At 54.6% G+C, this 12,303-nt stretch overlaps 1 protein-coding gene across 10 annotated transcripts in view; it reads right to left on the reverse strand.

Moving 5' to 3' along the window:
- RIPOR3 (RIPOR family member 3) overlaps positions 1-12,303 on the reverse strand; it is an 82,040-nt gene that overhangs the window by 25,291 nt on the left and 44,446 nt on the right. For 6 of the 10 annotated variants that reach the window (XM_037811514.1, XM_037811513.1, XM_037811520.1 and 3 more), the window contains 2 exons: positions 10,451-10,569; positions 502-648 (listed from right to left, as the gene is read on the reverse strand). In XM_037811514.1, coding sequence (XP_037667442.1) covers positions 502-648; positions 10,451-10,560 — 257 coding nt within the window. In that variant the 5' untranslated portion in view covers positions 10,561-10,569. Of the gene's footprint in view, positions 1-501; positions 649-5,432; positions 5,674-8,226; positions 8,350-10,450; positions 10,570-11,492; positions 11,556-12,303 lie in introns of those variants that run through there. The other 4 variants (XM_037811511.1, XM_037811516.1, XM_037811517.1 and 1 more) reach the window with 4 other exon arrangements.

Below are 12,303 nucleotides of genomic sequence, written 5' to 3' on the forward strand. Positions count from 1 at the left end.
CTGCTGCGCAAGCTCAGCACCCCCCACCTCGGGGCCTCTGCCCGCACTGCGCCCGCTGCCCAGACGCTCGGCCCCCAGAGGCGGGCACGGCGGCTCCTTTTCAGGCACAACTGGCACCTCCTCAGAGCGTCTCCCCGACCACCCTTCTGCAGTGACCTCTAGGCACCGTCTCTCCACTACCTTCCTCTCCTGCACCCGGCATGCGTGGAAGTTACATCACTGATCAGTTACTTCTTTACTGCTGTCTTGTCCTCTACAATGTGAACTCCTCAAGACCAGGGCCTTCCACCCCACGCACTGCTGTGTCCCCAGCACCCGAGGGCAGGGCTGACCAAGTGGCCGTATGGGGACAGGCTCCGGGGCTAAAGGAGTGGCTGCGAACTGCCTCTGTGGCCATTCAAGATAAGACCAACCACACTTCTCCAAGGAGGAGACAGAGAGGGGAAGGCAGGCGAGGCCAAAGTACACACTTTTTACAAGCAACAAAGAGCTCGTCCTTACTTGAGGCCTCTCTTTAGTGCTTCAAAGATCTTCTTCACCTGCTGAGGTTTGGGGTCCAAGCAGACAGAGCCCTTCCGCAGGGTGCTGTGCATCTTGGAGGGTTTCGCAGGTGTTCGTGACCTCAAGGAGTTCCTGTTGACGGACTTCCTGTGAGAAGGGGTGGAACACATCAGTCCGGTAGTCAGAAGGGGGTCTGCAGAAAGCCCTCCCCAGGGGTGGGCACCTTGGGAGCAGCGGCCAGAGCCCCCCATGTCAGGAGACCCGGGCTGAGTCCCACCCCCACTGCTGCCAAGCCCCGTGGTCTTGGGAAAGTTGCGGAGACTCTCTGGCCTCAGTTTTCTCATCTGTAAAATGGGGGAACAGATTTGAGGGTTAAAAAAAAAACCTGATGTCAGAATTAAATTTACAGTGAGACATGCAATCAAGCAGATCAAATGCCAGTGCTGTCTGATCAGCATGTTCTGTCTCTGCTCACAAAGAAAGCAACGTGGGAGGCCAAATTACAGTCCCAAGGATTACCCACGGAGTGGGCACCTGTTGGCTTTGCCTGCCCAGCACCCAACCCCCTCCCTGTGCTAATAGCACCTCAGTTCTCCTCTGAGGCACCTCCCCACCTCTGCTCTCCAAGCATATGACTGGGGAGGGGGAGTTCCTGGTACACCAGCCCCCCCGACACACACACACACACACACACATGCACATACATTCACGAGCATCAGGCATCTGGAGGCAAACCCACCTCTCAGGGCAGGTTGGTCAACATGTTTTCACCCTTGGCCTGGGGAGAGGCATGTGACACTGGCCAGCAATCAGCTAGGAGTTAGGTTCAGAATTCACAGGAAGGAGAAGAATTCTTCCAGCTGGCATTCCTAAACTGGGGGAACATAAACCTGGAACTTTCTGCAGTCTCTTTTGCCACTATGTTGAGAGAATGAAGCCAACACACAGAGAGGCAGAGCTAAGAGAGGGAGTCAGACTGAATCCATATGACAATGAGTTCCTGGATCCCACTATGCCTGAAGCTAAACTCATGGGCTTTTCAGTGACACGAGCCAATAGTTCTTTCTGTGGCTTAAGCCTGTTGGAGCTGGGTGTGTGGACTGGATGATCCCAGCAGTGATGTCCGGGTGCTGTCCTTGGCCCTTCAGGGACATACCCATGTCTCAGGACTGGCTACAGTAATAGAGAATCAGGGTGCCCTCTTTGCTGCCCAGGACTGGTCTCACTGGCATGTAGCCCCTCTAGAGTTTTCTGATCCCGTAACTTTTCTGTTAAACTCAAGGACAGGGCTAGACACAGCTTTTGCTGATCACCCGCATGTGTTTAAACCCATTTTCCAGAAGCCTTTGCACCAAGAATGGCCTCATGACTAATTCTCACAAGGAATACACGAGCGGAAATGACACTTATAACTCTGGGGTCAGTTTCTTAAAATGGATCTGCAAGCCCTTCTCTCAACTCTTCCCCCCTCATAAGGTCAGGAACACAGATACCCTGGAATCCAGCTTCAACCACGTACACAAACCCCCGCTCCCTTCATGGGGATGACTGAGCACCAAAGAGAAGCAAGGGCCCCTAGATGGTCTCGGGGAGCAGAACTGCCCCCTGTCCTGACCATCCATTATCTCAACACTGTTAGGAGAGAGAGGGAGGAATAAACTATCTTATTTATGTATCCTATTTTGGGCATTTCTTTGGCAAAGCAACTTCATTTGTACCTTAATACAAAACTGAGCCTCAGTTTTTCCATCTGTGAAATGGGAAAAACAATAGAACCTGAATCAGAGGGTGGTGCTGAGAATTCTAGGAGATGCCAGGTGAAACATGTGGCACAGGGGAGGCACTTAGTAAGTGCTTAATAAATGTGAGCTATTGTCATTATAATAATCACATCCTGCTTGCATCTTCCTCCTCACCCACAGCCTGGAAGGTAAGTGCTCAGTGAACACATTGCTAAACTGAACCGGGGAGATAGGACCCTGGGACCTGAGGCTCTCAGCTGGACCTTGAAAGAAGAGCAGGATGATGGGGAGCCCCTGAGGACGGGTGGTGAGGGCTAGCTGGGGTGGCCTGAGCGTGAAGGGGGTGGGTGGTAAGGAAGATCAGGGCAAGGCTGCCGAAGAGGCTGCTGAGGGCCTGGACCCTGGGGCTCCTTCCCGGCCTTGGGGATCCAGGATGGAGGGAAAAGGAGAAGCGGGGAGGCTCCCAGGGAAAATCATCCAGCTCCAAAGATCTCTGATGAGAAATAATGTTCCCACAGAGAAGAGCAGAGAAACTAAGCCTGGGCCGCAGCTCCTGAGCTCTACCACTAGTAGATGTGCTGAGCTTTATATAAATACCTCATTTCACATTCAGTGAGGCAGGTATTGGTTTTAACCCCATTGCAAGGTAGGGAAACAGGCTCAGATAAATCACTCGCCCAGTCACATATCTTGTAGGTGCGAGAGCTGGGATCCAAACTCAAACTTATGCAAATCCCCAGCCCAGGGTTTTTTTTTTTTTAGATTAAATTCAGTTTTATTGAAATATATTCACATACCATACAATCATCCATGGTATACAATCAACTGTTCACAGTACAATCATATAGTTATACATTCATCACCACAATCTATTTCTGAACATTTTCCTTACATCAGAAAGAATCAGAATCAGAATAAAAAATAAAAGTAAAAAAGAACACCCAAACCATCCCCCCCATCCCACCCTATTTTTCATTTAGTTTTTGTCCCCATTTTTCTACTCATCCATCCATACACTGGATAAAGGGAGTGTGATCCAAAAGGTTTTCACAATCACACTGTCACCCTTTGTGATCTACATTATTATACAATTGTCTTCAGGAGTCCAGGCTACTGGGTTGCAGTTTGATAGCTTCAGGTATTTACTTCTAGCTATTCCAATACATTAAAACCTAAGAGGTGTTATCTATATAGTGCATAAGAATGTCCACCAGAGTGACCTCTCAACTCCATTTGAAATCTCTCAGCCACTGAAAGCATTTCGTCTCATTTTGCATCCCTGTTTTGGTCAAGAAGATATTCTCAATCCCATGATGCTGGGTCCAGATTCATCCCTGGGAGTCATATCCTGCGTTGCCAGGGAGATTTACAACCCTGGGAGGGGGAGGGCAGTGTGTTCACCCTCCGAGGTGGCTCAGTTAGAGAGAGAGGCCAGCCCAGGGTTTTAACCCAACTGGGAACAGGGTGCAGGATTCTCTTAGGGGCTCTGGAACTATCTGGAGGACACAGACTCTGAGTTTCTGACTCCGTGGGTCTGGGGTGGGTCCCGGGTGGGTCCCAGAAGCTGCATTTCCAATGGTTCCCGGTACTGCCAGTGCTGCTGGGCCGCGGCCCACACTTTGGGAACCGCGGTCAGGGAATCCACCATTTCAGCCTCACCCAAGAGACCTGCTCCTGCTATGGAGACCCACCCCGGGTCTCCCTGGGAGTCCTACTGCACTTCTGAGACCTAAAATCATGGGGAACAGAATTCATTCATTCAAACAAACACTCCCCAGGCCCCTCTTTCTCGATGTCAGGCGTCGTGCTGGGAGCTAGGGGGGGCGGGGTGCCACCCAGGGCCCACATCCAGGGGCGAGGGGGAGGATTGTATCTGGAGAGCCGGGCGAGAGGATATGGGGTGCAGTGCCAACTCCACCAGCCCTCAAGAAAAGGGCCACCGGGCCACCGCCCTGCCCTGGTCCTCACGCTCACGCTCACGGAGCACCAGGCGATATTTCCAGCCAAGCCAGATGCCACACATTCCATGCAGAGACAGGGACACCTGCTGTTTACTCAACTGAGAGGAGCTGTCCCGGACAAAGTTCAGGTCCCGAGCCCCCCCGGCGCCCCAGCATGGCTGCATGGATCACAAACCAGAAACAGATTCCCAGTCTGTGACTCGGAGCATGCTGAGAACTGCCCAACAGGACGCTGAAGTACTGGAGGATAGGGAACCCGCGCCCCGAACCCTCCGGGGCCTCTGGACGGCTGCCCATGTTCAAATCCCAACCCTGCACACCACAGGCACTTAGTCTATCCGAGCCTCAGCTTCCTCATCTGTAAAACATGGATAACCAGAGCACCTGCCGTGGGGTTCTCATGAGTCATTCATTCAACAGTCACGAGCACCTACTGTGTGCCAGCCACCATTCCAGGGGCTGCGGATGGAACAGTGACCAAAACCGACACCCCCACCCCACCCCACCCCATCCCCGCCCCCTGAGCCGACATGCCTGCTGAGGGAGACAGGTGAGAGGGGTAACAGGCACAGGCTCTGCAGCCAGACACCGGTCTGTGTCGGCTTCCCTGCTTACAAGCTGTGTGACCTTGGATCAATTATCAAACCTCTCTGTGCCTTGTTTTCACATCCTTCAAATTGGAGGTAGGGGAAGATAAGGTTGCTTTGAAGATTAGATGAGTTAATAAATGTAAAGGGCTTAGAGCAGTGCCGGGCCCTACTGAGTGCTATGTATATGTTTAAGTGAAATAAGGTGAGTGAAGAAAACATACTTATCAGATGGTGCCAGGCACCAAGGAGAAAATTTAGCAGGGGAAGGGAAGGAGTTGGGTATGGATTTAAATGGGCTCCTCCCATCAGGTGAGGTTTGAGTGAAGATAATGCACACAAGCTGCTCAACCCCTGTTAACAGCTGCTACTGTTATTCACATATTATATATATCATCGACTGACACTTTCCAAAGCCTGAGAAGGGGCTGTGCTCCCTCTTCCACTCTCCCTCCCCAAGGCCACAGAAATCACCCACCTTTTGGACTGGGCCCTCCACAAAGTGGCCATCTCCAGGCTGGCAGGTATGGGCAGGGCCGCAGCCCCAGGGAGAGCTGGGTTTCTGATGGGCTGGGGTCCCAGCAGGTGAGCAGGTGGGTGGTGGGCAGGCAGGTAGGTGGGGCTGCAAGAGCCCTACTCACCTGCTGGCTTCCCAAGGCACACAATCCCAGGCAGGTGCATGCCCTCAGCCCAGCTCCCCTTCCATGCACCTGAGGCCTCTGCACTCTTGCTGTCACAGCTGCTGATAGACGCACCCGCTCCTGGGGAAATTCTGAATCCAGAGCTCCAGTGAGGCAGGTGTTGCCGCCCCTCGGAGGGCCGGCCCGGCCACAGGAGGTGATGGGCGTGTGGCCTCTGGATGGTGAAATCAGGCCGTGTGCTGGCCTGGGTGTTACACCAGCCAGGGCAGGGAGCAGCCTCCGGGGGTGGGTGTTTCACCCGCTCTGGGGAGGGCTGAGTAAATGGTAAACAGTCACGGCACGGCTGGCAAGCTTCCAAATGGGCACGTGCAGCCAACTGGCCCAGCCCTAGCGGGAGGTCTCCAGGGCAGTCCTGCCTCGTGCCTGTTGTTGGCAAATTTCTTTGTCGGAGGCTTTGGTGCATGGCTGCTGGGAGGTCCGGATCTGGGCCAGGGAGAGCTGGGCTCAAGTCCCATGTCTGTCCCCTGCTTCCAGGCTCCAGACTGGGGGAGGGGGTATGGGACAATAATGGGACTTCCTGGACTGGACGGGCTTCAGCTGAGGACCTAGGGCAATAAGAACGCAAATGGACCATCCTCCTGGTGCCTGGGTGGTGCCAATGACAAGCAGGTACATGGCACTTCCAGAGCTCAGGCTCTGCTCTGGGAGCTTTCTATGCCCTGACTGATTTATTCCTTACAAGTTCTATGAAAATATCTGCTTTTTACAGGCGAGGAAGCTGAAGTACTTGAGCAGTCTAGAGCCTGCTCTCTGGCTCTCGAGCCTGTAACCCCAGCTACCTCACACGTCCAGGGCAGACTATAAACCAGCTCCTTTTGTCTCCTCTCTCCAGCCTCCTCTCGTTGAAACCAAGAGCTGTTCCTTAGTTTTCACACCCACACTTCTCAGCTGTCCCAAAAGAGGACCTCCCAAGGCACAGAGCACAACACCATGGCCCCATGGGGCTCCTGGGTCGGGAGGCACCCACCTGACGGCCTGGGGGAGGGAGGACCTGGCTGAGGAGCGGCAGGGAAAGGGTTAAGGGCAGCCCTGCCCAGCCAGAGGCAAAGAAACAGGGATGCGTCTTCCCATTTCTCCCCCCAGGCCCCCCACATGCTGCTGCCCCCATCTCAGGGCCCTCTTCAGGCACCCTGTCTGCAAATCCAGCTCTTACTATAGCAGCCATTCTCTCATTGAGAGACAACGACCCACCCCCATCCACCCCCAGGTGAACTGTCTGATTGTGGAATTAAAAGTGCTGTGCAGAGTCAAAGGGTTTCAGGTGCCAGGGCAAGGGGTGTGCAGGTGGGGGGTGGGGAGGAGGGGGCGGGCTTGGGGACAAAAGAGGCATCAGCCCATCCCATCTCGGCAGGCCCTGCTTTCCTAGTGAAGGCTCTTCTGCCTGGCCTGGCACGGCCACCGAGGGCCTTGGCAATGGGGCTCTGTTTCGGCCTGGTCGGGTTACCTGGGAAAGAAGGCCAGAGGGTGAAGCCGGAAACCCGATCCAGGCTCTCTGGCCCTAGAGCCAAAGGTCCAGGCCCCTGGGAGTCGGCAGAGACAGGAGGTTAAAAGTAGACAGGCTGCTTCCCAAAACCCATGGCCAAGGGCACTGCAGAGGCTGAGGCTCCGGGACCCCAGGACTAGCCTGGGGAACCCCAGAATATTTACAGCCCCTAGGACCCTCTTTCCTGAATGAGGACGTGGACTTTGCAGGGCCTGATTCTTGCCCTTGCTGGTGGCCAATGAGCCCTGCCTGGCGTCACGAGCCTCCTTTCCCAGCGCAGAGGGCTGGCCCGGAACCCAGGGGGACGCAGAGAGGGCAGAGGGCTCCACTTGGGCCATTCTCTGGGCAGAGCTCCGACTGGGCCTCAGGGGACGTTTCCCATGGATGGGGGAAGTTCAGAGGCCCCCGGAGGCCTGGCTGGAGGAGAGCTGCAGGCAGGACCAGCTATGGAAAGTGCAGGGCCCAGAGCAAAATGAAAATGCAGGACCCCTTGTTCAACACTTAAGCATATCTAGACGGCAAAAGCAGAGCATTAAAGCAAGCCCGGGGCCCTGTGGGACTGCACTGGCTGCACGCCCACGAAGCTGGCCCTGGCTGCAGAGTCTGTGGACCCTTCCCCTCCAGCCTGACCACACGGACAAAATCCCTGCAGTGCCTCCATGTGCACTAGGGAAAAAGCGCCCCTCTAGGTAGACCAGCTCCACACCAGGGCACACAGCTTAGGGAAGGTCATGAACAACGGAGGCTGGACTCCCCCCTCAGCCAGGCAACTTGCACAGCTGTACAGAGCGGCCCGGTTTGCAGACCTCACAGGGCTCACAGGGATGGAGACCTAGACAGAGCCCAGGAAGAAGCAGCTCAGAAATGATTAAGTCAAGAAGCAACATCTTTCTCTGGCCAGTTTAAATTTACTCCTTTCCTCTTGGCAGCATTTATGGAGCACCTATTGTGTGCCTTCCTCATGGTGAGTGACGGCCACACTTTCTCCTCTCAATCCAGCAAGCTCAGCGTGAGGGGTGCTGGGCTCTAACCCACTCTGAGGCTTTGACCAAATTTCTTCCCCTCCTGGGGCCTCGATTTCCTCTGCTTAAACCCTTCAGTGGCTTCCGGCACACTAATTCCTGAAGGGTCCTGCATGGCTCCCTCTCTGACCGCTGTCCCATGTGCTGGCCCTTAAAGCCCATTCCCACCCCAGGACCTTCCCACTTGCTGTCCCCGCCACCTGGAAGGCCTCCCCACCCCTGCACCCACCTTCATAGAACCAGTTCCTTCTCTTTCTTTCAGGCCTCAGCTGAAATGTCCCCTGCCACAGAGAAGCCCTTCCTGGAGACCCTGGCCACCGTCTGTCCCTCCCCAATTTGAGTTCCTTCACAGCCCTTGTCACAAGCCAAATTGATCTTGATCGTTATTTGCTTATGATTCGCTGCCCCCGCAGGACTGGGCACCCAGATCAGGAGGGCGGGCCCAGGTCTGTGTAGCTCGTTGCTGTGCCCCCAGAGCCTGGAACACGGCCTGGGCCGAGGAGGCACTCCGTAAATATTTGTTGAGTGAACGAGGGATTCCTAAGGGTGCTTCTAGCTGAGACATTGCAGCGTATCTGCCCTTAGATGCTGCTCCTCCTGGGCACACCTTGGAACTGAGCAGCCGGAGACAAGGTAAACGACCCAGGAGAGCCTGACCTGGGGGGGCCAGGCCGTGTGCAGCAGGCAGAGCTACTGGGGCACGAGCCCGTGGAGCACTGACAGGAGGGAGCTGGCCTGGCCTGGGGCTCAGGGAGTCCTCCCCAGGGACGTGATGTTGAAGCCAAGACCTCAAGAAGACTAGCAGGAATTGGCCAGACAAAAAGGAGTGGGGGTACAGTCATATTTTCCCTGGAAGAATTTACTTAAATGGAGTTTAATTAATAAAGATTCTGTTTATACTGTTTCAGATAAAAGAGACTAGGATGAGTAAGGAGCACAGATGATTTTTATCATTTATCTTGATCGATTTAAAGATTTTCTAAAAAATTGTTAAAATGATAATTACAGTATCATTTAAAATATCATCAGCTCTTTTGACACCCACTTGTCAAAGGAAAATGCTGTTAACAATGGTGTGTATCTTTTAAATTAATTTATTTTCATGGGAAAACCTATACACATGCATAATAATGAGTGCCCATTACACTTAATGCACATTGGTGATATTTCATGACAGCACCCCAGACTTAATCTTTTATATATTAGCTGCTGTTATTTATTATTCTGTAAAATGGTCGTTCTTTAATTTATAAAATCATCACCTTTTTAACTGGCATATAGTTGTTTCCTTTCTTGCCTGTTTTTTACTTTTACAAACATCCTTCAAGATATTTATGTGTATACCCGTATGAGTAAATAAATCTCTTGCTCAAAAGATAAAAAAAAAAAAGGAGTGGGAAGAAAGTTCTGGGTAGAGGGGAGAAAGGTCAATGTGGCTTCAGCACAGGGTTAAACGTGAGGCTGGAGAGGCCAAGCCACAAGGGGCTTTGGGGACAGGAGGAGTCTGGGTTGAATTCTAAGGGGGATGAGAACCCCTGGAGGGTTTCGAGCAGGGAAGTGGCAAGCTGGGATTTGGTTGTTGACTGACTCACTGACCAGCCAGCTTCTGCACCCTGCCCTGGCTGGGATTCCACCTGTCCACCCACCTGCTAGGCCCTGAGGGTGCTGGTCTGGAAAGCTAGCCCAGCTCCCGGCCCTGCCAGCTGGCGGCGGTTTGCCAGGGGCTTGCCACCTGAGGCCCTGCAGCAGTGGGCAGCAAGGTGGGCAGGCCTGGGCCAACCCAGGTTGGAGGGGGCCCAGGGTGGAGTGGCAGGCAGACGCCAGCTTCACCAGCACCTCCCATGAGCTCATGTCCAGAAGGGCCAGCACTGACCTCAGACCCGCTCTCTGCGGAGCCTGCTCCTCCTCATTGGAAAACTTCCCACAAGTACCTACTGTGTGCCAGCTGCTTGCTGTGCCTCACCTCAGAGCCCTCATGATAACTCTTGGAGGAAGGAATGCCCACGAGCCCTATTTGTCATATGAGGAAACTGAGGCCCGGAGAGGTGAAGTCACTTGCCCCAGGTGGCAGAGTTGGGATAGGTGATCCCATTTCCCATTCAGTCAAACAGGAAGAACATTCCATCCTCACCCCAGCCCTAGGAGACAAAATCCCAACTCTGGGCCAGTTTTGCTGTGTGACCTTGGCCACACCGCTCAACCTCTCTGAGCCTCGGGTGCAGGCAGATTGACTCCCAGGTCCAACTGCCAGGAGCAGCTGAGATGAGACCTGCTCAGAGCCCGGGAAAAGGAAGGTTCCTCCCAGTGCTGAGAGTCTCACACCCCCCCCCACCCCAGGCTACAGGCCTGGCCTGACGCACGCTCAGGACCCCTGGGGAGGCAGGGCGAGGGGGTGTCCCTGCCCTTCCCGGTCCTCGGCAGAGCCCCGCACCCCCTGCAGGGGCAGAACTTACGCGATCCTCCGGCTCTGGATGCTGCTGAAGCCCGCAAAGGAGGCGCTGCGGCCCACGGCCCCCAAGGGCCCTGTGTCCCCGGAGGACAGGAATCGCACCCTCACTGACATGGCCGCCACCTGCAGGGAGAGGACGGGAGGGTCAGCCCAGAGCGGAGGTGGCTCACAGATGAGAAAACTGAGGCCCAGTTAGGTCCAGGAACCTGCTAGGGGAGAGCGGCAGGAGCAGCATTCGAACCCAGCTCTCTGCATTCCACGTTCTTAATGGTTCTCAGGTTTTAATGCCCGAGCCACGCGGCCTCCCGAGCAGTAGGGAAGCGGTGACCCCTGAAACCCACTCTCCTCACCTCCCCCAGCTCCTCCTCTCTGCCAGTGACCCTCACCCCCGTGGTGCAGCACCCCCCTCACTGAGCACCTACTGTGTGCCACATGCTGACTGAGACAGCGGATTCCTGCCCCTCGGTGGCTCCGAGTCCACCTGGGAGGCAACACCTCCCTCCCCAGGCAATTAGAATATGGAGACTTTAGTGCCCAGCAGTGGAGGAGGCCACCAGGAACTGAGACCTGAATGCTGAGAACGGGTTAGCCAGGCGAGGGGAGGGAAGGGTGTGTGAGGCAGAGGGAACAGCATGGGCCAAGGCCTAGAGTATGACAGGACATGACGTCCTCAAGAAACAGAGAAGTTCAGTGGGCTGGGGCATGGCTCAGGGTGAAGTGGACAAGGTGGGCAGAAGTGGCCCCAGGGAGGGGTTTGGTGACACCGCTGGGTGAGGGTAACCGGAGCAAGGGAGGACCAAGCTGTGAGGCCAGACCACTGGTATCAAGGGCTGCCGGAAGCCCCTGACCACCGGCCCCGACTTTGGTCCAGGCTGCAATGAGGCCAGCCCAGGACTCCGGTTGCCTTCTCTTTTTTTCAAACCATCTCTAGATGGAAAAATATGCTACCACATCCCTTGGTAATATAGTCCAGCGTCTTCCGGCTCAGGCAGCAGGAAAGTTCTCCTCCATATCTAACCCAAATCTCTCCTGCTACAGTTTCATACCTTGCTGCTCAGCCAGAGTGGCGTCAATCCAGGGATCCCAGGACCCCACAGCCCAGGCCAAACCTACAAAAAAAGCTCCACTCCATGAATGCCCTCACATTCCTGCTTGGTGAGACCCCTGCCTTTCAACACCCTTTTCAGCTGCCAGCTAAGTCCAGCCTCCATGTACTCAGTCCATCAGTCGCATCTGCCCAGTGCCCAGTTCTGCTTCTTGTTTTCAGTTGGGCCCTGGCAGATCTGTGCAGCCCCTACAAGCCGTCTTCCCTGTTTAGACCCTGCTTCCCCCAACAGCTGTGCACAGTCCATGGGGAAGCCCTGGAAACAAAAAAATCCCAGCTGGGCCCCTTCTGGGCTCTGGGCCTCAGTAATCACATCTGTAAAATGGGGATTCAGAAAAGTAGCTTCCGGGAGTTGGTGAGGTGGTGTGGAGATGCTGAACTTGAGAGCAGGTGGTGAGCAAGAGACCGGGAAGCTTGTGGAATCTGAATGAGACCCAGGCCCTGGAGGTGAGTCGGGTGGTATTGGGCCGAGTGACTTGTACCCCTCATGGTGAGAGGTGGTGGACATTGGTGAGCACCACTGTGTGGCATGCCCTGTGCCAGGGCCGTCATGTGCTTGCACTCCACGAGCAGCAGCGCCGTCCCATGGGGACGTGGATGTAGTTAGGTAACGGAGGCTCCCTTTACTGAGTGCTGGTCAATTCGGGTCAGCCCCACACTAAAGGCCTTTGTGTAAATTATCCTTACTCCTTAGGAGCAGGAGCTATTGGTAGCCCAGTTTGATCAATGAGGAAACTGAGGCTCAGATGACT

This window comes from Choloepus didactylus, chromosome 19 (assembly GCF_015220235.1).
Source record: "Choloepus didactylus isolate mChoDid1 chromosome 19, mChoDid1.pri, whole genome shotgun sequence".
In the NCBI taxonomy this organism is placed as follows: Eukaryota; Metazoa; Chordata; class Mammalia; order Pilosa; family Megalonychidae; genus Choloepus; species Choloepus didactylus.